The sequence below is a fragment of the Mesoplodon densirostris genome, chromosome 5 (genome assembly GCF_025265405.1).
Source record: "Mesoplodon densirostris isolate mMesDen1 chromosome 5, mMesDen1 primary haplotype, whole genome shotgun sequence".
NCBI classification, from domain to species: domain Eukaryota; kingdom Metazoa; phylum Chordata; class Mammalia; order Artiodactyla; family Ziphiidae; genus Mesoplodon; species Mesoplodon densirostris.
In genome coordinates, this window is record NC_082665.1 from 123,301,880 (window position 1) to 123,328,939 (window position 27,060).

General features: G+C 38.8%; 1 protein-coding gene across 1 annotated transcript; it reads right to left on the bottom strand.

The window, feature by feature from the left end:
• Window positions 1-462: 462 nt before the first annotated feature.
• Window positions 463-16,327, bottom strand: DAZL (deleted in azoospermia like). The gene is made up of 11 exons (XM_060098862.1): window positions 16,004-16,327; window positions 9,750-9,896; window positions 9,398-9,489; window positions 8,793-8,844; window positions 8,280-8,343; window positions 8,050-8,189; window positions 6,575-6,646; window positions 5,794-5,844; window positions 4,854-4,967; window positions 3,408-3,506; window positions 463-516 (listed from the first exon to the last, which is right to left on the bottom strand). Exons 1-11 carry the CDS (start codon window positions 16,325-16,327, stop codon window positions 463-465), a joined length of 1,209 nt encoding a protein of 402 aa, XP_059954845.1.
• Window positions 16,328-27,060: the final 10,733 nt, after the last annotated feature.

Genomic DNA, 27,060 nt, shown 5'->3' on the forward strand with positions numbered 1-27,060 from the left:
TGTGGTAAATTTCTAGACAAATCATAAAAGCACAGTATTGTAGATACTGTACTGTTCATAGGTACTTGTTGGAGAAGTGAAGTGCTTGTATTTAAACCATCAAAATTCTGACCTTTCAAAATAGGTTTTCTAAAACAATTTTTCTGAAAATCAGCATTTGCTTTTAAACTCTTAAAATGTCAATTAAAAAAATCCTTACAGATAAATCTTAAAGTTATTCCTTTCAGTCTCAATTTTTTTTACTTTTAACCATATATTCAACACAGAACCAGTTTCTAAGTAAATGTCTAATGAAAAACAGTTCTAATGTAAATAAAACTAAGCAATCTAATATAACTTGTATAGAAAGTCTGAGTGTGATTTATCAAAATTCAGAATTAAATCTCTAAAATAGTGGAAAAACTTTCAGTCTCACTATTCAAAACCTCGAACTTCCTGTGAGACTAGAAAGTTAGCAGAGGATCAAACAGACTTAAGCACTGCCCGACTTCTTCTGAAGTGATGAACTCGTTTATCCTAGAAAAGACAGGAATACTCCATTTTACTTCACTGAAAATTCCTATTACCATTATGACCTAAGACAGTTGAAAAATATTGTACTTAAAGCATTTATTTTGGGTTTAAACACTATAAATAATGAAAGAAAAGTGATCCTTTTGGGGAAGCATTCCTGAACTTTGTGATAACCAATGTACCAATGACCAGTTTTATTCAACAATTTAGTTAAAAAAGAAATATCAGTAACTCAGAAAAAGAGGACTTCGAATCAATACCCTTTTATGTAGATTAACTCATGATTTGGCAGTGATGTCCCGAAAAGACAGCTGGTGAAAAGCACATGAGATTTTTAAAAGTCCTATTTTTACTAAAATACGTCTGACAGAAATCATGGCTTGAGAAGAGTAATCCACTTCAATCTGAAACCCTATGCTTTTAGGTTAAAAGACAAAAAGTTCTGGCATATTTAAAGGCATATCCTTAACCTGTAATGAAGATATATAATTTTTAAGGAAATGAATAGAAAAAATATATGCAAAAATTTCCTTTCACTTTATGTTGCTTGCAGATGTGCAGATAGAAGAAATGAGGCCTTACAAAGAGGAATGGAGCTGAGTAAACCAGCAATAAAATAATAGCATTTCTTCTCTACACTTTTAGCTTAATTGTGCCCTGTTCCTAGGGATTAAATTCCGTTGTCACATAAAGAAGGGTGACTTCTGGAAATTATGTAATCTGTTAACAGGGTAATATCCTATTTAGGTTAAAGCCCAGAAAACTGGTCACAAACTCAAGTATCTTCAGAGATCAGGCAGGATATGAAAGATTATGAAGGAGCTGGGATTTATCATGGCAACAGTGTACATCCTGCCTCAGTGCATTCTAATTCAATTAAAACAACAATAACAACATTTAGCTAATCAAAATAGGTCTAGATATGCTACACAACTTCTAACTCTTAGCTCAGAGGAGCAGAAAATTTTGTAAGGTTCAAAGGGAAACTTTTAATACCAGGTAAAAATTCAAGCTTAAAGACTTGCTGGTTAAAGATTTTCTGCTTTGCAAACAAATCCTTTAGCACTCCCTATTTAACCTGCAGAACCTTGGGCAAAAGTAAGCTGTCCTACAGCTCCCAGTTCTTTCCTTTTAAATTGTCCTATGCAGAATGAAACGAGAACAAAGATCAACTTTAAATGAATGGGTTTACTCCCCAATGAGAAGGGGGTTAAGAACTTAACTCTGCTACAGCTCTAGTCTTCTGCATTAAAGGAACTCCTAAGTATTCCTTTTAAAAACAGTTTAAGCTTTATCCTATTTCCATTCATAGATGGAAAAAGCTATTCTCCTTTCCGTTTTTTTTTTTTTTTTTTTTTTGCGGTACGCAGGCCTCTCACTGTTGTGGCCTCTCTCATTGCGGAGCACAGGTTCTGGACGCGCAGGCTCAGCAGCCATGGCTTACGGGCCCAGCCGCTCCGCGGCACGTGGGATCTTCCCGGACCGGGGCACGAACCCACGTCGCCTGCATCAGCAGGCGGACTCCCAACCACTGTGCCACCAGGGAAGCCCTCCTTTCCCTGTTTTAAGATACAAAGCAATGGCTTACAAATGGTTCCAAAATGGTGAATTTTGGAAAAATTCTGGCAGTTCCTTGGAAAGTTAAACATAGTTACTATGTGACTCAGCAATTCCATTCTTAGGTATATACTCAAGAGAAATAGAAACGTATGTCCGCACAATAACTTGTACACGAATGTTCATAGCGTTACTCATCAGAGCCCAAAAGTGGAAACAACCCAAATGTCTATCAAATAAGTGATGAATGGATAAACGCAAAGTGGCAGATCCATAAATAAAAAGAAATGAAGTCCTGATACATGCTGTAACATTGATGAATCTTGAAAACATTTCGCTAAGTGAAAGTCAGTCACAAAAGGTCACATATTATACTATTTATATGAAATATCCAGAACAGGCAAATCCTTAAAGAAAGGAGGTTAGTGGTTGCCTAAGGCTAGAGAGTTTGGGGGAACAGAGAGTGACTGCTAATGGGTAGGGGCTTTATTTTGGGGGTGATTAAAATATTCTAAAATTGATTTGTCGTTATGGTTGCGCAACTCTGTTAATATTCTAAAAAATATCGAATTGCACACTTTAAATGGGTGAACTGTAGGGTATGAAAATCGTTATCTCAATAAACCTGTTACCAAAAACAACAAAAACCTTCCCTTCACTAAAAAGCACAGTATTCTTCCCCCATTGAAGCGACCGGTTCCTTTCCATATTCAGAGACTCAGAACTTAAAGGGATCTTAGAGACTCATTTCAGACTTGTAAAAACTGGAGCCTTAATAAGATTTAAGTGATTTGTCCAAGGTGATAGAACCAGAATCAGAAACCAGAACTTTCTTAAATTCAAACACCCATATTCTTCTCCACTTTACCAACTCTGAATCAACTTCCATTTCTTTCTACTCAGCTCTTTTTACTATTTCATTTTACCTCTTTTCTCCCCCCAAAACACTGTTCAAGCATCATCTGAGTGATCGATTTCTTTTCTTTAGTCTAATATCTACGTACTCTTAAGTTGTGCTTTCTGCTTCTAAAATTTTCTCTTTTCCTATTTGGCCAAGCCAATATTCTCATTCAACTCTCATGAACCCTATCAATTACAGTATAGGCTTCTGCTAAAGATATCTTCCCTAAGGGCAAACTACACTATATCAAGACTTGAGCAGCTAGAATACACTGCCACTTAAAACTCACTCACAGATTTACTGGGTTACAGTCAAAAGCTAACAGTTCAATTACTGATATATGCTCTATGTAGTATCAAAATATATATACCACAGAAAAAAGATACTTTATGGCTGACAACTGTGCTTTTTATCCTGTGTACTATTCCTTTCATACCTTGAAGTAGTCATCTTGAGTAACAAAGGAGTTTCTCAATCTGTTCTCTGGATTAAACAGACAAGATACCACTGTCTGTATGCTTCGGTCCACAGATTTCTGAAACACAAAAGTTTTCGGTAAAGATTATTCCTCCTTTTACTCACTGGTAACAAGCTTTTTGAAAAAGTTTAATGAACACATACACTTATTTCTAAAGAATTCTCAGGTAATTTTGTAATACGTGCCACATGTCACTTAGTTTGTTAACTTTTGTACCAAATTTAAGAATAATTTCAGAAACTTAGTGATAAGAGTACTGATTTAAAAAGCTCAGTTAGTCAAGCCCTAAGATATTTGCTTCAGCCTCTTTAATTTTTCCTGTTAGATAAAAAACAGTGAACTTCGGGCTCCCTGGTGGCGCAGTGGTTGAGAGTCCGCCTGCCGATGCAGGGGACACGGGTTCGTACCCCGGTCTGGGAAGATCCCACATGCCGCGGAGTGGCTGGGCCCGTGAGCCATGGCCGCTGAGCCTGTGCGTCTGGAGCCTGTGCTCCGCAACGGGAGAGGCCACAACAGTGAGAGGCCCGCGTACCGCAAAACAAACAAACAAACAAAAAAACCCAAAAAACAGTGAACTTCAACATTTCAAGAAACATTTAGGTTAAACTTTGGTAATATAATTATACTGTAAGTTATTTCGATATTTTTTCAAATTTTAAGTTGTGTAACAAATCTGGGAATTTTTTCACCCCCCAGGTTCAGTAGTTCTCAACATTTTTCCACTGAGAAACACATGAACGAAGTACACATACTCCAATGGGAATCATCCAATGTTATGCACATTCCAATCACATCAATTACTTCCATATTCTCACCCATACAGGAAAACACAGAATTCAAGAGTGAGGGCACTGTTATAGGGATCTGCTCTAATGATAAAAAAGAAACAACTCTGCCTGTTTTAGTATTTCAATTACTAGTGGCTCCACCACTCTTGAGAGCTGCTACCATATATAATGTTACGGAGAGAATACCGTAAATAACTGTATATTACTATTTAGCTAAATAAACGTTTAAACTGGCAAAAGACAAAGTAGATATAATTCATACTAATCCCTCTTTTGAAGAGTAGGATTCTTGAGGAAACCAACCCATTGCACTCCACCAAATCACATTAATATTTATTAAACTACGGTTAAAAAACAACAACCAAAAAAACCCCAATGAAAACAGAACAGAGGGAAGGACTAGTGAATCAGCAACTATATATACACACTGAAAGTTTGGGGATGCCTAAAATTTCATTAACTTTTACGTAAATTGCAAAGTTATTAGTCAATGACTCAAGCTCTGTAATGTATTTAAATTTGGGCAAAGATGCTTGCTTCTCAAACGGCCATTATTAAAACTTGAAAAAAATAAATATAAAAATATAAATATTAATAAGCAAAATTAGATGTTTGCCTTTTGTGGGCCATTTCCAGAGGATGCAGTAGCTTCATGAACTGAGCATTCACTTGGCAAAACTTCAACTCCTGGATCAACTTCATTACAGTGGTAGTTAACAGCTGTATAAGCCTACATTTAAAATGATAAAAGTGTAATTAAAGAGATGTACATGAGATACATTTCTAAACAATCTATTCTTCAAAATGGTGAGTTGACACTGAAAGTCTAAATGTGGATTGTGAAGTTCAATTACATTATTTCAGAAACTATTTCAAACTGTAGAATTGAAATGCAATAAGGCAATTTTTATTTTGAAATGTCAACACAATCAGAATTAGGAGAATTTCCCTAAGAAAAAGAAACTCCAACATATAGTAAGGGAATGAGAACGGAATTTCCTAGTGCCTGAGAATTTCAGCTCATACTATATCCTTTGAATATCCAATCCTGATGAAAGACAGAAGGTAACAAAGGCTCAGGTGTTTTAGAGGTAGCACCCTCTCTTTTTTCCTTTTCTTATATGACATATAACAGTACTGACAGCAAAACATTTTTGCTTCTCTTCATCACATTTTTTTATGGCTAGAAAACTAGAGGCAGATTCAATACTAATTCTAAATCCCTGGAGTTAGAATTAGCATAGTTATTAATACTACCTTTTTTGGTTACATATTGTATCAACAAGTAACTGAGCACTTGTTGTATGCAGGGCAGCCATTGCTTAAGTACACACACAACAACCTGAGAAACAAAAAGCACAGTTTCTCCCATGGGAGTATATACTTGGGTTGACAAGAAATAAAACATAACACAATGTAAAAGAGCATTTAAAATATTTCTAGGCATACTTGATATGGCAAAAGGTCAAGAAATATATAACAGCTGAACAATAAACTACTTTAAAATATATAATAGTTAAACAGTAGGAAGTACATGTTTCGCTAATTCACCTTACCGGAGAAATAACATAACTCCTTTGTTCCCCAACAGGCCACTGTGGTGGCATCTTAGGAAAAAAAAAGGAAATAATTATTTAAATATACCTTCACGTTTTCACAAAGATATGAGATAGACAATGTTGAGCTATCTGTCATGCTGGCTCCTTGACCTTGTTATAATAAAAGAAACAAAATGCAAGAATAAAGTACTTTGTTTCTGATACCTAAGGATTTTATTGTTACTTTCATATATAAACTCCATCTTTTTCTCAATTTTCTGGAGTTGGTCTACAGGAAAACTCAAACATACAGTTCTTTGAATATATTACCATAGATATGGCCATATCCATGGACAGAAATTCAGAGAACTATCTTGTAGCAGCCAGCTAAAATAAACACTATCAAACGTAACTGGAAGTCAATGCTCTTAAGAATTGAGTAATCATTTTATTTCAACCTATGCCATTAGAAAAACTCATAAAAGTCAGCCTGGATGTTTCAGCTGTTTGACAGAAAAGATGAAGAATACATGTTGAAATATAGAAGGCGACACCAAATCTTGTAAGACAGTACAAGAGAAAGCTTCTTCCTAAACTCATTCCTGTCAAAAGCTTCTTGCTAAGCTCATTCCCTTATTTCTAAGTAATAGAGAAGCCCTAATTCTAGACTAATTCCAACTTTTTAAAAAAATTTTAAGCACACTCAACTACTTTAAACGACAAACTATTAGGGAAATTTACATAAATAAAGGCCTCAATAATATTCCAATGTAAATCATTTTGATCCCTCTTAAATTACCTGATAATTATAAACAGGCAGCTGATATCCAGTGATAACCTGAACTGGTGAACTTGGATAAGGAGGATAAGCCTGAAAATAAATTTTACAGAAAGAATGAATGAATGAGGTATATTTTTAAAAATCAGAAAGAAGGAATATTATTCCCAATGTAACAAAAATATGAAAATAAGGAAATCTTAGTTTCTTCATATACAATGCTAGATTCTATTTGAGTGACTGGCTTCATGAAGAAATAAGTATTCTCTGTCAAACGTTAGTCTTTTGGGCTGGGAGAAGGAAGAGATAAATAAGGTAAGTGACTGATTTTGCCAGCCTAAGTTTACCTTATCTGTGTATTTATTCCCACCCATTAGTTCTTTCTTCCATGATGATAAGACTCTATTAGAATAGATTTCCATGTTAGAGTTATATTAATACATGTGTTCTCTTTTTTTGTAAAAATACTTTTAAGCAGTTTTGTATTCCTTTGACAGTATTTCGGGGTAACATGGGATCCTGCTACAGACTTTCTGGCTCTTTCTGTATTTCACTTCTAAAAGTTAAGGGCAGTGTATTACCCCAAACTAGAAAAGAGACAATACAATGTCTTATATCTTTCAAAAGGTATTTATTGATTGAAAATATCTAGGTAGTAGCATACATAAATATACCAGAATAGGTAATAATACCTCATAGTAAATGTTAGGAACAAGTAGGGCTTTTCTTCTAGCTGTGTTTTAAGTAAGAAAAGTAAAAAAAGATATATCCTACACTTCAGGTAGATGGAAAATGTAAACAAATGAGAGACACTGCAGAACTATTTCACTATTATTTTCTTTCTTTTCCTAAAATGTCTTTTAAACTGAAGAAAGTAAACTGAACTAAGAAGAAACTAAATATTATCAATGGGAGGCAAGTATTCCAAATCCCACTTCAAATATTAAAGTAACCAAGACAAGACAAATTATATGCCAGAAACTCATAGAGTTTACAAATATAGTTAAGTCATCAGATATTTATCCATTCTAGAACCATAATACATCCAGAAATCAACAAGCTATATGAGGAGGCATCTGGAAATCATTGCAAATAAAGAATAGCTGACCCTAGAAAAGAACAAACCAGGCAAACACATGAGGAAAGCTGCCTTCAAATGTTCTAGGAGTTATCTGGGAAAAAGAAAAAAAAGATATATTCTATGTGGCTACAGCCATCAGTTCTAAGATAAAGGCTTGCAAACTATATAGAAGCAGATTTTAGCTTAGTACAAGAAGTAACACTAAGAATGACAGATTTCTAACAGAAGTAACAGATGTCCCACCACTCAAAAATATTCAAACAGGAATAATATTGTCACTTATTATGGAAATTGTTGACATAATTCCACAGAGGGTAAGAAATGAGACTGGCTTAATTTTTAAGGTGCCCCCATCTCATTGTATAAGATTTCTAATAGAATACACAAAAAAAACAGGAATGTAGGTAATTCTTACCTGAACATACTGAGTTATAGGACTCATCACGGGTGGCGGCTGCACGTAAGCTTCCGTGTGTGGATTACTCCAGACGCTCTGCAACTGTGGTGGAGGAGGAGGATTAAAAACCAAAGGACGTGGCTGCACATGATAAGCACCTTTTTAAAGAACAAAAAGAAAACAAAGCCTATTTTTAGTTCTCTGAAAAGCTACACGTGTCAACGAAAACAACTGCTTTCTTTACTCACAGAAAGTTTGTTTCCTGATGGCAGGGCCCAGTTTCAGCTTTTTACCATGGAAATTTACCTGTGACTGAAAATAAAACAGTAACAAAACTACAATCAATGTCTAAATCTTTACTTCCAAGACTTTGGTAAACACCCAAGTTCTCTAAAATTACTACTATCGGAGAAGATCAGTGCTAAGAACATACCAAATCAAAATTTATCAGCCTGAAGATACCTTACTTACCTTCACTACTCTAATCAAATGTTGAGAGGTATTGTGGAATTTGATCAAAAACCTTTACTCTCTGGTCTCTAATCTTTCCTGTCTCTGGATCATGAGGCTGGATGCCCAATCAAAAATAAATAGGTTCTCACAAGTTATGTAAGATTATTCTAAGTCTGGATTTCAAACATAAAATATATTTATTTCTATACATTATACAAGACTGAGTAAATATTCAGGACTCAAAACAATACTGAACACTGCATCCATAAGGTAATTAAGAGATTTTTTTCCAAAAGAAGATTACTTACTTCTACTATCTTCTGCACATCCACGTCATTATAAAATGAAACAAATCCATAGCTAGAAAGGCAGATGAGTATAAAATCACTACCGTAACAGTACATGGTTTGAAACTTCAGTATTCCATGAAATAATTGACAGAATAATGATAAAGGATGAAGAATACACTGAGATAAATAACTGTAAGATATACATGATAGATCCTCTATAAATACTGTTTTATTTTCCTACCGTCATCTATATCAGAATGCACAAAGATTAACAGAAAATTCATACCTATGAACCTGAATTTAACTTACTATCTATGGTAAGATGGTTAAAATTTAAGATACTGTGAAATGTGTGAAGAAAACAATTCTTCAATAAAACTGATTAATCCACTTAAGTGAAACAAATGAAGATGGGAAACATTTCAATACAAACACTAGGCAAATGATTAAATAAAAGAGCTGGCAGCAAACTTTTATCCTCTACATGAAAGAAATTACAAAGTAACAAATTACATTTATACAAATGTTAGAATACCAGAATTGAAATTTTATTTTCTGAAACTCTATAGGTGCTATAGTTCAGGTATTTATTATAATTTATATTGAACATATGTTTCACTTACCCTTTGGACACACCAGTTCGATCCGTGATTATCTTCACTTCTTTTACTGAACCATATCTAGCAAAGAAGCTTCTAATTTCGGTTTCATCCATCTATGAAGAAAAATTTGACTTCAAGATTAAAAATTCAACATTCAAAATTTTCAAGTATACTATAAAGAAGATTTGATGATGTGGAAGTACCTCCTCCATGTATCCCCAAACTACCTGTAGTTCTTTGTCAAAGATATTTTTAGTTCCTATTAGGTTAAACATAAAAACAATCCCCCCCAAAAGCCTTATGTTTACAACAGGTCCCAAATCCCACTATTCACAAAATACTTTTAAAAATAAATGAAACATGAATACAATACCCTAAAATCAATTCCACCAACGAAAACAGTGTTCGGCATGATTCTGCCTTCTGGTAAAACATAGCCTTGGCTGGTGACAGTTGATGAAGACTGGGTGCTGGCCTCTCTGGAGATGGTTGAGTTTGGAGTGTCAGGATCTGCAGCAGACTGTAATTTGGAAAGCAGATATCAGCACTAGACATACAGGCTAAAATCACAGATGATATGAAATATAATTTATGTTTTTAAAATACAAAATATTTTCATATAAATTACTTTGATTGTAAATTAGTCATCAATATAGCTTAGTTCAGGCTCAAGGTCTAGGGTAATCAGAGTAGATCATCATGAAATTTTAACAGAAGGGTATATAGTATTTTCTCAAACCCAGTGTCACTCACCACTATCCCTGGTACAGTGCTGTGGCAGAATACTGATTTTATATTGAGTTTGTGAAATACTACGTGAACTGGTTAAGTAATTAGAATTGTAAAAAGTAAGGTTACTAAAATCATCCTGTTGTACGTCAATAAGCAAATTCTCATTTTTCTGAGTACCTTATTCAAAAGTATGGTTTTAAAGATAACCAATTTTTTTTTTAAGTTGCATCAAAAGGAAACAAGAAAGTTTTTTTTTTTTTTTTTGCGGTATGTGGGCCTTTCATTGTTGTGGCCTCTCCCGTTGCGAAGCACAGGCTCCGGACGCGCAGGCCCAGCGGCCATGGCTCACGGGCCCAGCCGCTCCGCGGCATGTGGGATCTTCCCAGACCGGGGCACGAACCCGTGTCCCCTGCATCGGCAGGCGGACTCTCAACCACTGCACCACCAGGGAAGCCCAAAACAAGAAAGTTTTAAACCAATTTGTTTTGCCTCATCTTCCTATTCACCAAAACTAACACGGACTTTATAATTTTAACACTCCTTTGTTAGTATGCCTGCTTTACTTTGGAAATGGATCATGAAAACATCATTTGCTCACATATCATAGCTCCTGCTTAAAAAAAAAAAAGGGTTTATAATCCTTTTCCCTAATGATAGGGTGTTCATAGCATCTTTAAAATAATGTTTTTCTTCTTGAATAATACCAAATAAGTCCTACTGATAATTCTAATTTTCACAATGGGCTGATAAGATACAAATGGTATCATCTTTATTTTCAGAGACCCACACAAGAAACTTATTATTTTTCTGAATTCTGGTCAGAACTCTGTCTTTAGGCTTCCTACGCTAAGATTAATGTAGATTTTTCTGAATCAGGATTTACTGGTAATACATATTTCGGAAACAAAAACTGATTTAGCCAGGAGATCTAAAAATTGATTTAGTCAGACGTTCGTGTCCCTTACTAAGTTATAAATCACTTACTTGGCAGTTGTTTATCTCTTGGAAAACTGCTTTGAGAATGAAGTGAGATAACGTCTGTGAATTCATCTTGTAAACTATAAAGTGGTATGCCAATACAAGTTAGCATCCTGGTATCTGAATTTATTTTCAATAGGTTAAAGAAAGGTTTCTTTCCTGGTTTTACGATTTATGTACTTATTTCGTAGATACTCTACTAATTAACAACTAATTTGAGTTGGAACCTCAGGAAACTACTTTATGGCACATTTGCTCATTTGAAATTCATTTATGAAGTGCCTATTGATTATAAGTAGTAAACACAAAAGGCTGCAAGAGAGAGAGATAGCTATTACACTTCAGCTTGTGAAGGAAAACAAAAAGGACAAAAGAGACCAACTGATACATATTTTTTAAAAGATAAGCAAAATAATTTTTACAGAAATTAGTTACAATAATGAAAAGCAGGTAGAGTTCCTACTTTGTTAGGTGTTAGAAATTACTGATAAATTTAAGATTCTACAAACTGCTGTACTAATTAGCTATGAAATCAAAATTGTTAAATTACCAAATTTGAGTGTTTGGGCTTTTCTCTATTAACTTGTGTTCATATTTGCTATTCAGTGTTTCTGTTTGAATAGTTCCTGATTCTCTCCTTTAACTATGGTACAGTGATATTCCAAGAAAATAAAATCAGAGAAAGTAAAAACTATTTCTCAAGCTTTTCCATTTTTTAATGTTTTATAATTTTATTTTTTTCTGAATGGGACCATATTATGTAAGTCACACACCTTGAACTATCGAGAAATTTGACTAGATTTCCCTTCGTGACAGACAATTTACCAATCTCTTTCAATTAGCTCACATTCAAAAACCCAAAACAGGAATAAAACAAAATAGTGGTTCTGAAATTCTTATAGACTTTTTCTCCTTCTCAATTTCCCCTTCATTTGTGGATGAACTTTGGATACCTTTTTATTTGACAAACTATTTATAGTATTAGCTGTCTGTGAACCACAATGGATAAATGTATTTTAAATTAGAGGTATAACATTAGACCAGAAAACTGTACCAGATTATAAAGAGTTATGATAATATATTGATTTTCAACCAGGGAAGATTTTGTGGCCCAGGGGTAATTTTTGGTTGTCACGATTGAGGGTTGTACCTGGTATCTGGTTGGCAGAGGCCAGAGATACAGTAAGCATCCTATAATGCAAAGGAGAGCCTCCCACAACAAAGAATTATCTGGCCCCAAATCTGCACAGGGTCACAGCTGAGAAACCTGTGATAGTGTTGCCAGAATTGAAGAGGGAAGTTCTAATTTTTTGTGTTTTTTTTTTGCGGTACGCGGGCCTATCACGGTTGTGGCCTCTCCCATTGCGGAGCACAGGCTCTGGACGCGCAGGTTCAGCGGCCATGGCTCACGGGCCCCACCGCTCCGTGGCATGTGGGATCTTCCCGGACCAGGGCACGAACCCGTGTCCCTTGCATCGGCAGGCACACTCTCAACCACTGCGCCACCAGGGAAGCCCAGAAGTTCTAATTCTTACATCCTATTTACAAAAGTAAAGTTGATGTTTAAGACAACTAAACAGTAATTTGCGAAAAAGAAAAAAGCCATTAGATATTATAGAAAGTTTGGTTTCGGGTTGTACAAATTGACTGTCTGCTTAACTGAAGTATTAAGTATAAAACTGATCAAATCATTTCACTAGTGTCATTATGTCTTAAGGAAGGCATCGTTATGTCCGTCCTAGTCCTGAGCCAGCAGATGGTGCTCAAAGCTAAACTAAGGAAAGTACTCCCTTTTAAGACGCCTGAAAAACAGATTTTAAAACTTTGCCTGTGTGTGTATTTACATAGTTATAACTTATATATACAAATCCAGAACCATACACAACCTTTGGTTACTTTTAAACTATTGCCAGAAATACTTCACAAATGAATTCTTAGGCTAAAGCAAAGTTTGGTGAGGAATTCATCTTACCTACCAACAGCATGTAGAAAATAAACTGAATGTAAATTAAATGAAAGAAGTAATTATTTTTCTTAATTACACCTTCAGGTGAGTTGATGGGTTCTGAAATGAGTAATTCTGGAATATTAAGTAGGGGTGAACTTGGAGGCCATCATATACACAATTCTCATCACTGCTATTCACAGTAATATATTCCCTTTTATATCTGGATGACCAAATGACAAAGATAACTAAAAGCTGGGAAAAAACCTTTATCATTACTGAAGCTTCTGGGATGTCAGCTCTCCGACATTTTCTTCAACTATTACACCTACATGCAAAGCAAACTGAAATAATTTGCAGTCATCAGCGTCATATCCACAGAAGGTAGTAGTTATTACAGAGAAAAGGAAATTCTATTAAGGAAATAGTAAATGAAAATCAGAATAAAACCCTTTAAGTGAATCAAAGAATGGACTCGGGGGGACAGGGGGAATCCAACCAATAAACAAACAATCCTGGGAAAGCTAAGCAAGAAAAAGGCAAGAATACAAAAATACACATTAGTCCTGAAAAAATGGGATATGAGTACAGATTAGAATGCTCTGTAGGACTAAGTTTGGAAATCTTGATGTGACTAACTTTCCAGAGAAATGTAAACTTTAAAGGACAAACTTAAGAAAAGAAAGAGCACTCAATTCCTGGGTCAGTTTCATTGGGAGTTTTCCCAGACTATGAAGAAACAGGTAATTTTTGTGTGGAGGGCAAGCGGGGTGGTAAGAGGGGGCGCACCTAGACAGAAACAACGGTAGACAGGAGAGAGAGTGGAAGAGAAGGAAAATTCAAATATTAAAAAAAATTTTTCAGAGAAAAAAAGAAGAAAATACTTCTCAATGCATTTTATAAAACTAACACTATTTAAATAACAATACCTGGTTAAGATGGTCCACCCCTGCCCCCAACACTGAGATGCAAATTTCTAGCAGCATACAAAAAAAATATACAATTAAGAACAGTTTAGGGCCTCCCTGGTGGCGCAAGTGGTTGAGAGTCCGCCTGCCGATGCAGGGGATACGGGTTCGTGCCCCGGTCTGGGAGGATCCCATGTGCCGCGGAGCGGCTGGGCCCGTGAGCCATGGCCGCTGAGCCTGCGCGTCCGGAGCCTGTGCTCCGCAACGGGGGAGGCCACAACAGTGAGAGGCCCGCATACCGCAAAAAAAAAAAAAAAAAAAAAAAAGAACAGTTTACACTGTAAATTCAAGGATGGTTCATTCTTAGGAAATCTGTTACTGTAATTCACCACTGCAAAAGCATTTGATAAAATACAGCATCCATTTCTTAATTTTTTTTTTTTTTTTTTTTTTTTTTTTTTGCGGTATGCGGGCCTCTCACTGTTGTGGCCTCCCCCGTCGCGGAGCACAGGCTCCGGACGCGCAGGCTCAGCGGCCATGGCTCACGGGCCCAGCCGCTCCGCGGCACATGGGATCCTCCCAGACCGGGGCACGAACCCGTATCCCCTGCATCGGCAGGCGGACTCTCAACCACTTGCGCCACCAGGGAGGCCCCATTTCTTAATTTTTAGAAAACCCAAGTAAAATAAAAACATCTTATTTTCTATTGATCTAAGTCTAGGCTATCATCAAGCTTAAAGTGAAACATGGTAGTAATTTACATTAAAATTAGAAATAAGGGTCTCTCATCACACCTATAAATTTTTTCCTATATATGACTAATATGTTAATATAGAGTTGTTATAAATCACCAAGAAAAGATAAATATGCAAATAGAAAGGTGGACTAAGAATTAAAAAAAAAAGAAATGGAAAAAGCTAATGACAAACTTCAACTTCACTAATGATAAACAAAAGAAAAAGTACATCAACACAGTAAAATATTTTCCAGTTATTAGACTGGCAACTTTAAAAAGTGCAATACCTTTCATTGGAAACTGTGTGGAGAAGGGGTCATACTACACACCATCAGTGGGAATATATACTAGTGCATGCTTTATCAAGAGGTACTAAGAAAAATGTATAATTCAAAATTGTTATAAAATGGGCATAACCTTTTCACCCAGTGATTCCACTCCTGGCAATTTATTTCAAGTTATTAACAGATAAGCATGCCAAAACATTTGCACAAACATACTCATTATGGTATTGTTTGAACATAAACAAATTATTCATTATAAGAGAATTGGTAAAATTAAGTAATGGTAATATAGAAATATATAATTTTTGGCAAAATAACTAAGTATATATTCAAAATTATTTTAAATTTCTCTTTGGAATAAGGCCCACTACACTAAATGAAGAATACAGGTTGTAAGATAGTATTATATAGCACAGTAAAATTTTTATAAAATAAAATGCACCTATATATATGCAATACATGCTTGAAAACAATCTGGAAGGGCATACGTACATCTAAACTTCAATAGTGGTTAAATGCTGGGATTAAGATGGACCTCTACTTTCTTACATTGATTACCTTCCAAAGAGTTAATGTATTAGTTTTGTATCAGAAAAAAAAATCAATAAAGTTATTAGCATCTCCCCTTTTCATCTAAAAAGACAAAGTTGGAAATAATTACAGTAACTCCGATGATTGATTATTGATATGGACACGTACATGACATAATTATTACAAAGTTACATACAATCACAATTTTTTACTTTAAAATTTATATGTTCTAATAAATTGTATATAAATTTCCTCCCTTTACCTCTATAAAAACAGAAAATAGTACACTACAGACAACTACACATATATAATACACCTGTGACTTGATGGTTGATCAAAAGTGTTCTCCGAGTTGTACCTTGAGGTGGTGAAATCAACTAAATGCACTTAACAAAACTCACATAAATGTCACCCAACAGAGCATGTAATACTCTAGGGACGTTTTGTTGAAGGTTTCTGGTTTCTCTTGGGGAAAAGTGTTCTCTGGGTTAAAAACTGCTAGACTTCCCCAACCTGCGGCCGCTCAGAGGCATGGACAGGGCCGACCTCGTAGGGAAATGATGGCGTCGGGTGAGCTTCCGCCCTGAGGTCCCCGCGGCCGCCACTGCGCAGGCACGAGGCTGCCCCAGGGGCATCACAGGCTCGAGCTCTCCAGGTCCCGCCCCGCCCCCACTCCGGGCTTGGACACGCCCCCAAAGGCCCCGCAGGAACCCCGACCCCCACCCCGCGGCAGACCCGTGGGGCCCCGCCTCCCCAGGTGGCTCGGGCCAGCTTCCGCGTCTGCACGCAGGCGCCCCCGAGGCCACGCCACGCGGCGCTCAGCAGGCACGACGCCATCTCGTGGCGGCCGCACCGCCTGGCTCCTCAGAGTAAGCGCTGGAAGGGAAGCTTCTGGGGTGGGGTGGGGGTGGGGCGGAGCAGGGTCCCCGCCCCCCAGTCTGGCGGTGGAGGCCGGACGCTCCTCCACACCCTGGCTGCGGTGGGGGGATGGCCGCAAGCCTTACATGTGCTAGGCGGGGCCCCGGGCACTCGCTTCCCACAGCCAGGCCTCCCGCCCCTCCACCGGCCCTCAACGCCCTGCAGGCCGTGCTGGACCGCCTCCCCTTCGCCCTCAGGCCGGGCCCAAGTACAGGAAAGCCAGGTAGCCACGCTCTCGGCTCCTGTCCCCCGCCCCCTTCAGCGCCCCGGCCGCCCTGAGGACCCCCTCAGGCCTCCTCCACTCACCATGATGGCGGCAGCCCGTGTTCCCACAGAGGGGTTCGAGAAGAAGCTGAGGCTGGCTTCAGGCACCGGGGCTGCTGTTAGGCCTGCTCGTACCCACCGCCCGGATTGACTGGGCAGAGGAAGCAGAGGTGGACGAGCGAAGAGAAGCGGAGGCTGCTGGCGAGGCCGAGGGGCGCAGGGCGACTGAGGCGTGGCCAGCGGAGCGCCCGGACGTGGCTCCTGCGCAGGGTGAGGGGGGCTCGTCGTAGAGGTGCGTCAGCCAATGGGCGGCCACGCTGCCGCCCCCCATGGCGGGGGGGTGGGGGTGGGGGGCTCGCGGGGCACGACTGTGCCGGCCGGGGGGCACGCAGGGGGTGCTCGCGGGCCGGCATCATGCCCCTCTCCCCCTGCCCCAGGCACCGGCCCCAGACGAAGGGGCCCACCGACCCACAGAGACAGGCATCACCCCAAAAGTGCCTTAGAGGCACGCCTGAAATTAGTATGCATTCCCAAATATGTGTTAAAATTAAAAACAAAACTTTAATGTGTCCAGGCGCTGGTATCAAAATGGCGTCCTGAAGTTACAGGATTAGCATGATCGATGGCGATTATTCCTATCATCGGCCGCAGAATCAATTGAAATGCCAACAGAAATAGAAAATAGAAACACGTATATGGAGAACAGGTAGGGAGACATCAAAAGTCCAGAAACTTGGACGACTTTCTGTCAAGTCTGAGGGAGATGGGGTTGGATTGGAAGGAACACCAGTTAGGGCAGGCCAACTTGGTGTTCAAGACGTTCATTCTTTCAAGAAATAGTTATCTAGGTGTGCGATTTGCCGGATACCCAAGGTGTAGGAGTGAACAAAACAGCCAAACATTCCTTCGCTCCGGGAGTTCAAGTTGTGAGGGGAAGACTTTTTCTTCTAGGCCTTACAGGAAGCTAGGCCTGTCTAGAGAATTCTAGAACTTTATCAAGGTCGGAGAAACAGGGCCTAGAGCAAGGGAGAGCTGTGGGGCAGTTGGTGGAGCAAGTCACATAACTTTGGGAACCACTCCAGCACCCTGTATCCACAGCGGGTAACTGACTGTGACTTTTATCCTCCAACTTCACTTTGGTACTGATGAAAAGTTAGAAAATGTTACTTTGTGAGCTGGCAAAATGGTGGTCATCTGTAACCGGAAAACTGACCACAAACAGCTAGCATTACTGGATAATATAATAACTTCATGTCTTCAGTTCAATGTGCAGTTAAACTCAAGAAATGAAGGGAAATCCCAAGAGGCCAGAAATCAAAATAAACTGAAAATCAGAGAGCAGTGACTTGTTGAACAGATTCTTCTCCGCCCCTGGGTGTGAGGGCTGGAGTGTAGGGTGACTAATCAACTGGTTTGACCGGGACCTTCCTGGTTTTAGCCCTGAAAACACCCAAATTCTTGGAGACCAGGTCCAAGGCAAACCAGGAGAGTTGGTCATCTTAGGTGTGGGCAAAACGTTAATTTCTGTAACTTGAGGCCTGAAAGTATAGGGACAGGAGGTAAGGGTCTGGAATAGCTCAGGGTGGGAGCTGGTACTGAATACGCTACAAAAAGCCATTGTCCCAGAGAGACATCAGCTCAGGAGAAGGGTGGACTAGGGACAATGTAAAACACCCAGTGGACAAGCAAGTGAGGAAGCTTATCCCATTTCTGGGTGAAAATGAAAATTATTTAACTCCAATGAAATTTTAAAATCCTAGACCTGCATTTCATGAGTTTGGAGTTTGGAGTTTAAATCTGGAGCACTTATGTGGCGTTGGGATTTCAAAAGCTAGAAATTGATTCCCCTTAACCTTCGCCTCCTCCCCCCAAAAAGATCCCAGACAGGGTGCAACTGGAATGCCTAGCAGAAAAAAATGTAAAACCAACCTGGAGGGATGCTTCCGTAAAAGGCTGAAAGGGATTCTCATGAGAAAAGAACCCTTTAAAGTTAAACTCAGAGTGAAAAGTTATAACATACCATTTACCATGAATAAGAATGGCAAACGATGAAGATTAAAATGTCAAAAACTTAACAAAAGAAACTTCTTTTGGAGTGTGTGTGCATACGCCTGGGCACATGTCTTTTTCTCTTATTTGGAGTCATACACTCTATGTATATTGTAAGGTGATTTTTCTACTATGTTATAACTTGTAAACAAAGTCTCAAACCAGTAAATATCTTTGCTCTCCTCTCGATAATTCAAAGACCTTAGGATGTTTTAAGTTGGCACACCCCTCCCAATTTATAAGCTATTATTAATCACTACTTTAGTTCTATCCTGTTTTCCTTCTATGAATTAGACATCATGTTTCTTAAAGCCACCTGCATGTGTAAAAATATTTTGCTTACCATTTCTTTGCATATCTCAGATCTTTCTTCTGCATTGTTTTCCTTGTGCCTGAAGTAAGTTCCATAGAATTTCCTTTAATAAGTGTGATGTGTGGTAAACTCAGGTTTTTTCCCACCCGAAATGCTTTTATTTTGCCCTTGTTCATTGAAGATAATTCTACTGGATATAATTCTAGGTTAGCAGTTGTCTTTTTTCCTCAGAATATTGAACATATTATTCTGTTATCTTCTGGTTTCTGTTGCTACTGAGAAATCTGCTATCAATCTAATTGCTGGTTAAGATCTGTTTTTCTTTGGTGTTCTGAAATTTCACAGTGATGTGACAAGGTGTACAGTTTTAAAATTTTTTTCGCCTTAGGAGTTTTTGGGCTCTCTGGATTTGTAGATTAGCTTTCAAGAATTCTAAAAAATTTCACCCATTTTCTTGTCAAAGATTAACTGGTTAGGGAATTTAACCTATTTTTCATATTCCATAAGCAGTTCTTATGGTGATTTTTGTTTAGCTCATGAGTTTTTCAAAGCTTGATAGTATTTTCTTAAAACCTTATGGAATCGTCACGTAACATAGAGAAAAAGAATTGATTTAAGATTAAGATTGACTGTTACTATTTTTTTTTTGTGGTACGCGGGCCTCTCACTGCTGTGGCCTCTCCCGTTGCGGAGCACAGGCTCCGGACGCGCAGGCTCAGCGGCCGTGGCTCACGGGCCCAGCGGCTCTGCGGCACATGGGATCTTCCCGGACCGGGGCACGAACCCGTGTTCCCTGTATCGGCAGGCGGACTCTCAACCACTGCGCCACCAGGGAAGCCCAACTGTTACTATTTCTATGTGTTAAGATTGGTAGCATAATTCACATAAATTCAGAAATAAATCTCTATATTGCTTCCTTATCCTCCAAGACTGATAGGGAAGTGAGAAGAAAAAAGACTGATTTTTAAACTCCTCTGCCAGTTCTTTTGTGCTCTTAAAGCCTGTGGCTTTGGATAGAAGGCTTACAATTAGCAGTATAAACACTCTTAAACTTCATTCATTTGCAAACCATTTTCATATTTTAAGTTGTATCTGCTCTGAATCTCTATTTCATTATTTACCTAACTTTTTAAAAACTGACTTGTCATAAGCAGAAATATTTATGAAATCACATTTATTGTGTTAGTTACTTTTTTTTAGCAATGCATGTTAAAATATATAATTATTAACATTTAAAACAATATTGGTCTGTGGATCACTTCAGATCACACTTTCCCAGAGCAATAGAAAAAGACTGGATTAGGAGAACTTTTTATCCAGTCTCTGGATATGCAAAGTTAGGTCCCAGGAACTAGTGGGTGGAGTGTCCTATTGTCCTTCATAATAAATGGGAGTAATTTGATCTGAAGAGGGAAACCGAGCAAGGCTGGAAAAGTGGAAATCTGGGAATTTGGAAAAAAGGAATAAGCTTGCAAAGTGAAAAGTTGGAGCCTGCAATGGAAGATGTTATCTGAGTACATTGGAGTCATCTGGAGGCTTTTAAAAGTTCACATTCCCAGGCCTTACCCCAGACCAATTAATTCAGGATGAGACCCAGACATCAGTATTTCTTAAAAAAAAAAAGTTTTCTCAAGTTAATCTAATATGCAACTAAATTTGAAAATCTTTGGTATAGAGCTTTGCTACTCAAAGTGTGGTCCTCACGCCAGCAGCTTTGCATAATCTGGGTGCTGTGGAATCTCAGGCCCCACCCTAGACTTACTGAATCAGAATCTGCAGTTTGATAAGATCTCCAGATGTCTCACAAACACATGAAAGTTCAGGAAGCACTGACATAGAGAATATTTGCCCTAAACAACTTGCATTCTTGGATTTGAGAATCCCTCACTTTACAGGGAGAGACTGCTTTCCCAGCCTCTCTTTCAGCTAGACCTGGGCATGTGACCTAAACAACACCAATGAGAGGCACCGACCCTAAATTTTGAATAGGGGACTAATTATGCCACAAAGCAGTGACAGCAGCAGCAGCCCTGGCATCAGTCAGAGCAGCGATATCCACTGAGGTCAGCTGTGCAAGCTGTGATGCCATTCAGTAGCCAGCAGTAGCAGCTGAAGCTCCTTCACTGGACCAGTTCTGCAACATGATTCCACATGTTGTTCCTGCAGACACAGACTTCCAACCTGGTTCTTCAGTCTTTTATGAGATTCCTTTTCTATTTAAATTAGCCAAAAGTACTGTGGCTATTGCTTGCAACAAAAAACCTTGACTGAAATAGGTGGAGAGTGAGGTCAGCCAAAGTGCTTTTAAGTAGATGGTTAACAGCCAAAAGATTTATGGCTTTTTGCTCTGACTCCATAACACAATACCCCTCTATTGCTTCCAACGTTTAATAAGGTTCTACTACATACACAAAGGCTTTGTGCCAGTGGCGTTTTGTGAGGGCCGTCAAGAAAGTGTCTCTTTTCCCTCTCCGGAGCAACATAGTATAGACAGGGACTGCACAGTCTGCAGCAGGATGATCCACAGATGAAATAATTCATCAGGAACAGAAGCTTGGAGCCAGAAGTGACCTGGAAACCATAAATCATACTTTCAGAATTCCCAGAGATATAGAAAGAGATGTGTGCTATATCAACTGCACACTGAACTCTGAGCCAATGCCATTTAAATCTCAAGGTATGGTACCTTAGCTTCTATTGGGCCTATATTCACATGGCCCAGCATAGCAACACACATCTCAAGGGCACTTATGTGTACTTGCAGAGATGTCTGTCCACTGAGCAATGTTGCTTAAGCCCCATTTATTCACCTTTAACCCTAGTACCTGCATAATAGTTTGTTCATTTAACACTTAATCTCATAAGCAGGTTGCCTGAATTTGGGGGTTGGCCTGAGCCATGCTGACCTAATAATCTTCACAGTGGCTTCAAAAGACCTGCCTAAACAGTTGACCGTGAAAGTGACTGACTTATTAAAAGTAACAATAATGACAAAAATCACTGATGCTGATATGGTGCTTACTACGTACCAGGCACTATTTTAACCGTCTTACTTCTGTTAATTCATCCAATCTTTATAATAATAATAGGTACTATTATTATCATCCCCATTTTATACAGAAGGAAGCAGAGGCACAGAGAGGTCAAATAACTTGCCCAAGATCACACAGCTGGTAAATATCAGAGTGGCAGTTTTGAGCCAGTCTGGCTTCTGAGTCTGAATTCTTAACCATCACGCTGTGTTAGCAAACTTCGTGAAAGATGAAAGGGCTGATGTAGTGGGACAAATTAAATCCCTGACTTCCATGAGAGTAGCCAAGTAAAGAGGAAGGTTGGGAGTCTTTTCTCACTTTAAAAAAGGTTTTTTAGTCATTTCTGATACATTCACATTAATAAGTAGGGCCAGGGACCAGGACTTCAGTGGTTCCATCAAAATGAAGGAAAACCCCCAAATCTACATTCAAACCAACCTACACCATTGAATTGCTCCAACACAATTGGCCCTTGAGGAGGCTACCCGATTAACAGAAATTTCCCTCTGAACTTTGCCGGTCAGAAAACCTTCTAGTCCTTTTCCCAAGTGTTGGGGTCACAACTATACTGTTTGACAACCTCATCTCCAGCCCTGGCTCACACTGCTGGCTGCCTACTCACGCTTATACTCCTCGCAATCGCTTTGAAACTGCTTTTTTCTGAGTCAAGAGGCATCACTGAGCAGACATTTGCAAATCAGAGAAGCAGAGGCTGTTTTACACCATGGAGGAGCAGGGAGAAAAGGCTGGTAGAACTCACTCTTCTCATTTTCCTCAGGCCTAGTCAACTTCACCTTCATTTCCATAGTTTTTCTTTTTTTTTTTTTTTTTTTTAGAAAAGACATCAAAAGAAATTTATTAAGTGATAAGAGAGAATAACTGGGAAACAGAGTGTGTATGAAATATATAAACAGTCTAGTTTACAAAGAACTACTTTATTCTTTATAGAACATGGTTAGCCCATAGTCCATGTTATTCTACATTGGACACCAAGTATCTCTTAAACCTATGAAATAATATGTAAGACATTATGTGCATTTATATAGTCTTTGTATAAAGGATGTGATGGAAGAGGACCTCTACCAATAGATAGAAAAGAAATTCTTGCAATTGTCTGTTACGCAAGCCAAAAGCAGATGGGGTAATTTGCCAGAAATAATACTATAAGGGATATAAGTAATTTGGTCCAAGTACACCGCTCTCTGGGTTGCATTATTCAAGAGTAAATTTTAGAATGTCTGGAAGCAGAGGTCTTACCCAGTGTTCGAGACATATGAGGTCTCTGAGAATTTCTCTGAAATCACACTGAACATCTTGTGTACATGTATGTGTGTGTGTATATCTCCTGGGAAGTCTTTAAAAGGCTCATAAGCTCTTTTATGGCACTTCTTCATTTCACTTCTGTGCTGGGCCTCCCCATTTATGAAAGCAGAAGTTTCAGCCTCGGAGACTTTGGGCACAAGTCAGCAGGTGGTGACAGCTTTCTCTTCCAACACTGCATCTTTTAAGTATTCTTAAGAAAGCAAGCAGCCATCAGTTATGAACATCATTCAGGTGACGTTCTGTATGTATGAACGGCATTTGAGATTAAAAGACGGGGAAGAGATGGGAAGTGAGTAGACATGAGACTATTATAGGGCTCAGGAGAAAAGTGGCAGAATCTAATTACGATGGGATGAGTGGGAATACAGAAATGAGGATGGGCAGAGGATGCACATCTTGGTATTTGGTATATGCCGCAGGGTTTTTTTCACCAAGTTGTCATTCATACTTCAACTTCTGGTCATCTTACACAAGTTCAGTAGACCACTGATCGTTGTTGCAGTAGAGTTCTTCTCCGGAGGGATCGAATCAGCGCATGTCCCCGGCGCCGGCTGCCCGGGGGCCGCAGTGCCGCCGCGCCGCGTCTGTGTGTGGTCAGCTCGGCCGGCCCCCACCCCCCATAGTTTTTCTGTATTTAAATGTTTTCTTTTCCTTATCCATTTTTTTCAGAATACAAGAATACATTTCCCTTTCTAAAGAAATGAAAAACATTAAAGGTAAGGTTTAAATTCCCTTTGACCACCAACTCTCCATCCCAGATCTCTCCCCAGAGGTAATAACCACTGTTGGTAGTTTGGTGTGAATACTTGCACACCTTTTTCTAGGCTTTCCCTTTTGTATACTTATATGCAATATTTTTTGTTTGTATTTATAGAAAGTACTTATGCCAATGGAAAATATGTACTTCTTTTAGTATACTTGTAGAAAATATACACTACTTATGCTATATTACTATACATAGTTTATATAGGACATATACTATATGCTATAGTATATACTTATAGACTATATATGTATATTTGTAATATGTAATACTTTATTGTATGTTGTTAACACAAATGGTATCATACTGTACACATCTTGCAACTTGATTTTTTTCCTTTAACTGTATGACTAAGAGACTTCTAATGTCAGTATATGGATCTACCTAATATCTTTTAACAGTGGCATAATTTTACATAATATGGATATACCATAGTTACTTATCCATCCCCTGGTCAATGGACCTTTAAGTTGTTTTCACTTTTTCATTGCTACAAATATACACAATGAGCCTATCTAATTGGAGCCACATGAGTATTTTTCTGCAGTGAACACCAAAAAGTGTAACTGCTGGGTCACGGGATATGCATGTTTCAAATTTTAATAGGTAGCAGGAAACTGCCCTTTAAAGCGCTGTGCCAGTATATACCAGTTTACAGCTGTGAGTGTGAGTCAATTCATTTGCCAATATTGATACTATTACACTTGAATTTGTCAGCCCAATGGCACAGAAACAGCATCTAATTTTCATTTTACTTTGCATTTCCCTAATTGTTCATGGAATTAATTGATTCTCTTTTTTGCTGTCTGTTGACTGTTCAGTTTCTTCTTCTGGCCTGTTCTTAGCCATTGGCCATTTTTCTTTTGGGTTGCTTGTCTTTTGTGTATTGTTTTGTGGGAGTCTGGCTTCTTTCTTTTCCTTCTCAGCCCCTTGGGCAAAGGTTGCAGTGGTATTGGCGCTTCCTTGAAATTCTAGTCGAGTGTAATGCATTAGAGTTACCTTCATTTCCAAGAGTTTCTTTCCCTAAATCAAAGAGATGTAAGCCACAAACAAGAGAGGAAAGGAAATCTGTGGTGTAAACATCAACTGTTGAAGCTTTCAGTGCCTTTGAACATCAACCCGTTCCTGGACATCCTCCTAAAAACCCGATAAGAGCTCTTATTTAAATCAGTTAGTCCCTCACTTTCAAATAAAGTGCCTAAAAAACCCCGGAGAGGGCTTCCCTGGTGGTGCAGTGGTTGAGAGTCCGCCTGCCGATGCAGGGGACGCGGGTTCGTGCCCCAGTCCGGGAAGATCCCACATGCCGCGGAGCAGCTGGGCCCGTGAGCCATGGCCACTGAGCCTGCGCGTCCGGAGCCTGTGCTCCGCAATGGGAGAGGCCACAACAGTGAGAGGCCTGCGTACCGCGAAAAAAAAAAAAAAAAAAAAAAAGAAACCCCCAGAGAAATCTGCTCAGGGCAACAATGTACTAAGATCCAACAACTTTGGAAGTTCTGTTCTTGCCCCTGGTCCCCTCTGTTTAGAGTGAGAGTACCTGTAGAGAAGAGAGGCGAGACTTCAGATGAATAAATACATCGTTCACAGGACCAGCATTTAGAGCCTAGCAGGAAAGGCTCAGAAAGCAACTTGATTAACACAAACATAAATTAATCTCTGATCACCCTAAAAAGGAGAAGCTGTTTCCTTTTCCCTACTAAGGATTTTTCCTGTGTCCTATGTGGAATTGACCGAAAAAAAAATCTGTCTTTAATTTTAGAGCTCCCTTTTGGCAAACATTTTGTGTTTTGTAGCTGTAGCTAGCATTTCAGCCAACCTGGACAAAGAAACAGAAGTGAAAGGGCAGAACAGAACCCAAATTGAAAGAAAATCAAAAAGTAAAGAAAGAAAAGACATAGAAAAGGAGAAAATGCACATACTTAAAAAAAGAAAGGAAATAGTTGAGGGAAACATTCTTTTGTCATTTTCCATATCTGGTCAGTCAACAAGTTCTGTCAGTTTTCCTTCAAATTGATTCTCTAACAGAGCTTCCTTTCTGTTCCTACCACTTTCTTTCAGACCATGAGACATACTCTTGGTTAAAAAAAAAAAAATCAGGTCATGTTCTCTTCTTTTTGTGCCTGGATGATTCCAATAGCTCTGTGACTGGAATCCATGCCACCTAAATCTCCATCAGACGCTACTGTCAGTGTATTGCTCTCTTGCTCTGCTCACAAACCTTCCAGCATTCCCTAGTGCTAGCTTTATTATATTAAATTTTACCTTTTCACCTGGCTCTTAGATCTCTTTACTATACGATCTCGCCCTACATAGCCCTAATCAAACTGTCTCACCAACTCCCTTCTCATTCTGCCTTTTCTGTATTCCTTCCTTTTATTTTTTTAATAAATTTATTTACTTTATTTATTTATTTTTGGCTGCATGGTGTCTTCGTTGCTGTGCACGGGCTTCTCATTGCAGTGGCTTCTTCTCTTGTTGCACAGCACAGGCTCTAGGCGCGTGGGCTTCAGTAGTTGTGGCTTGTGGGCTCTAGAGCACAGGCTCAGTAGTTGTAGCTAACGGGCTTAGTTGCTCCATAGCATGTGGGATCTTCCTGGACCAGGACTTGAACCCGTGTCCCCTGCATTGGCAGGCGGATTCTTTTTTTTTTTTTTTAAACCAAAAAAAAAAAAAAATTATTGAGGGTCAGACACTCTACCTACCTTATTACATGTATTATCTATTTCAGTACTGATAATACTCTGTAAATAAGTACTTTCATTTTATGCATGAATAAAGTGCAGATTGCAGAGCATAAATGACTTGCCTGGGCTTATGTTATTACTAAATTAGTGAAGCTAGGGTGACATGAGAACTTATACTCTGCACTGCCTGATATAGGAGACACTTTAGAATCACAAAATCTATATGA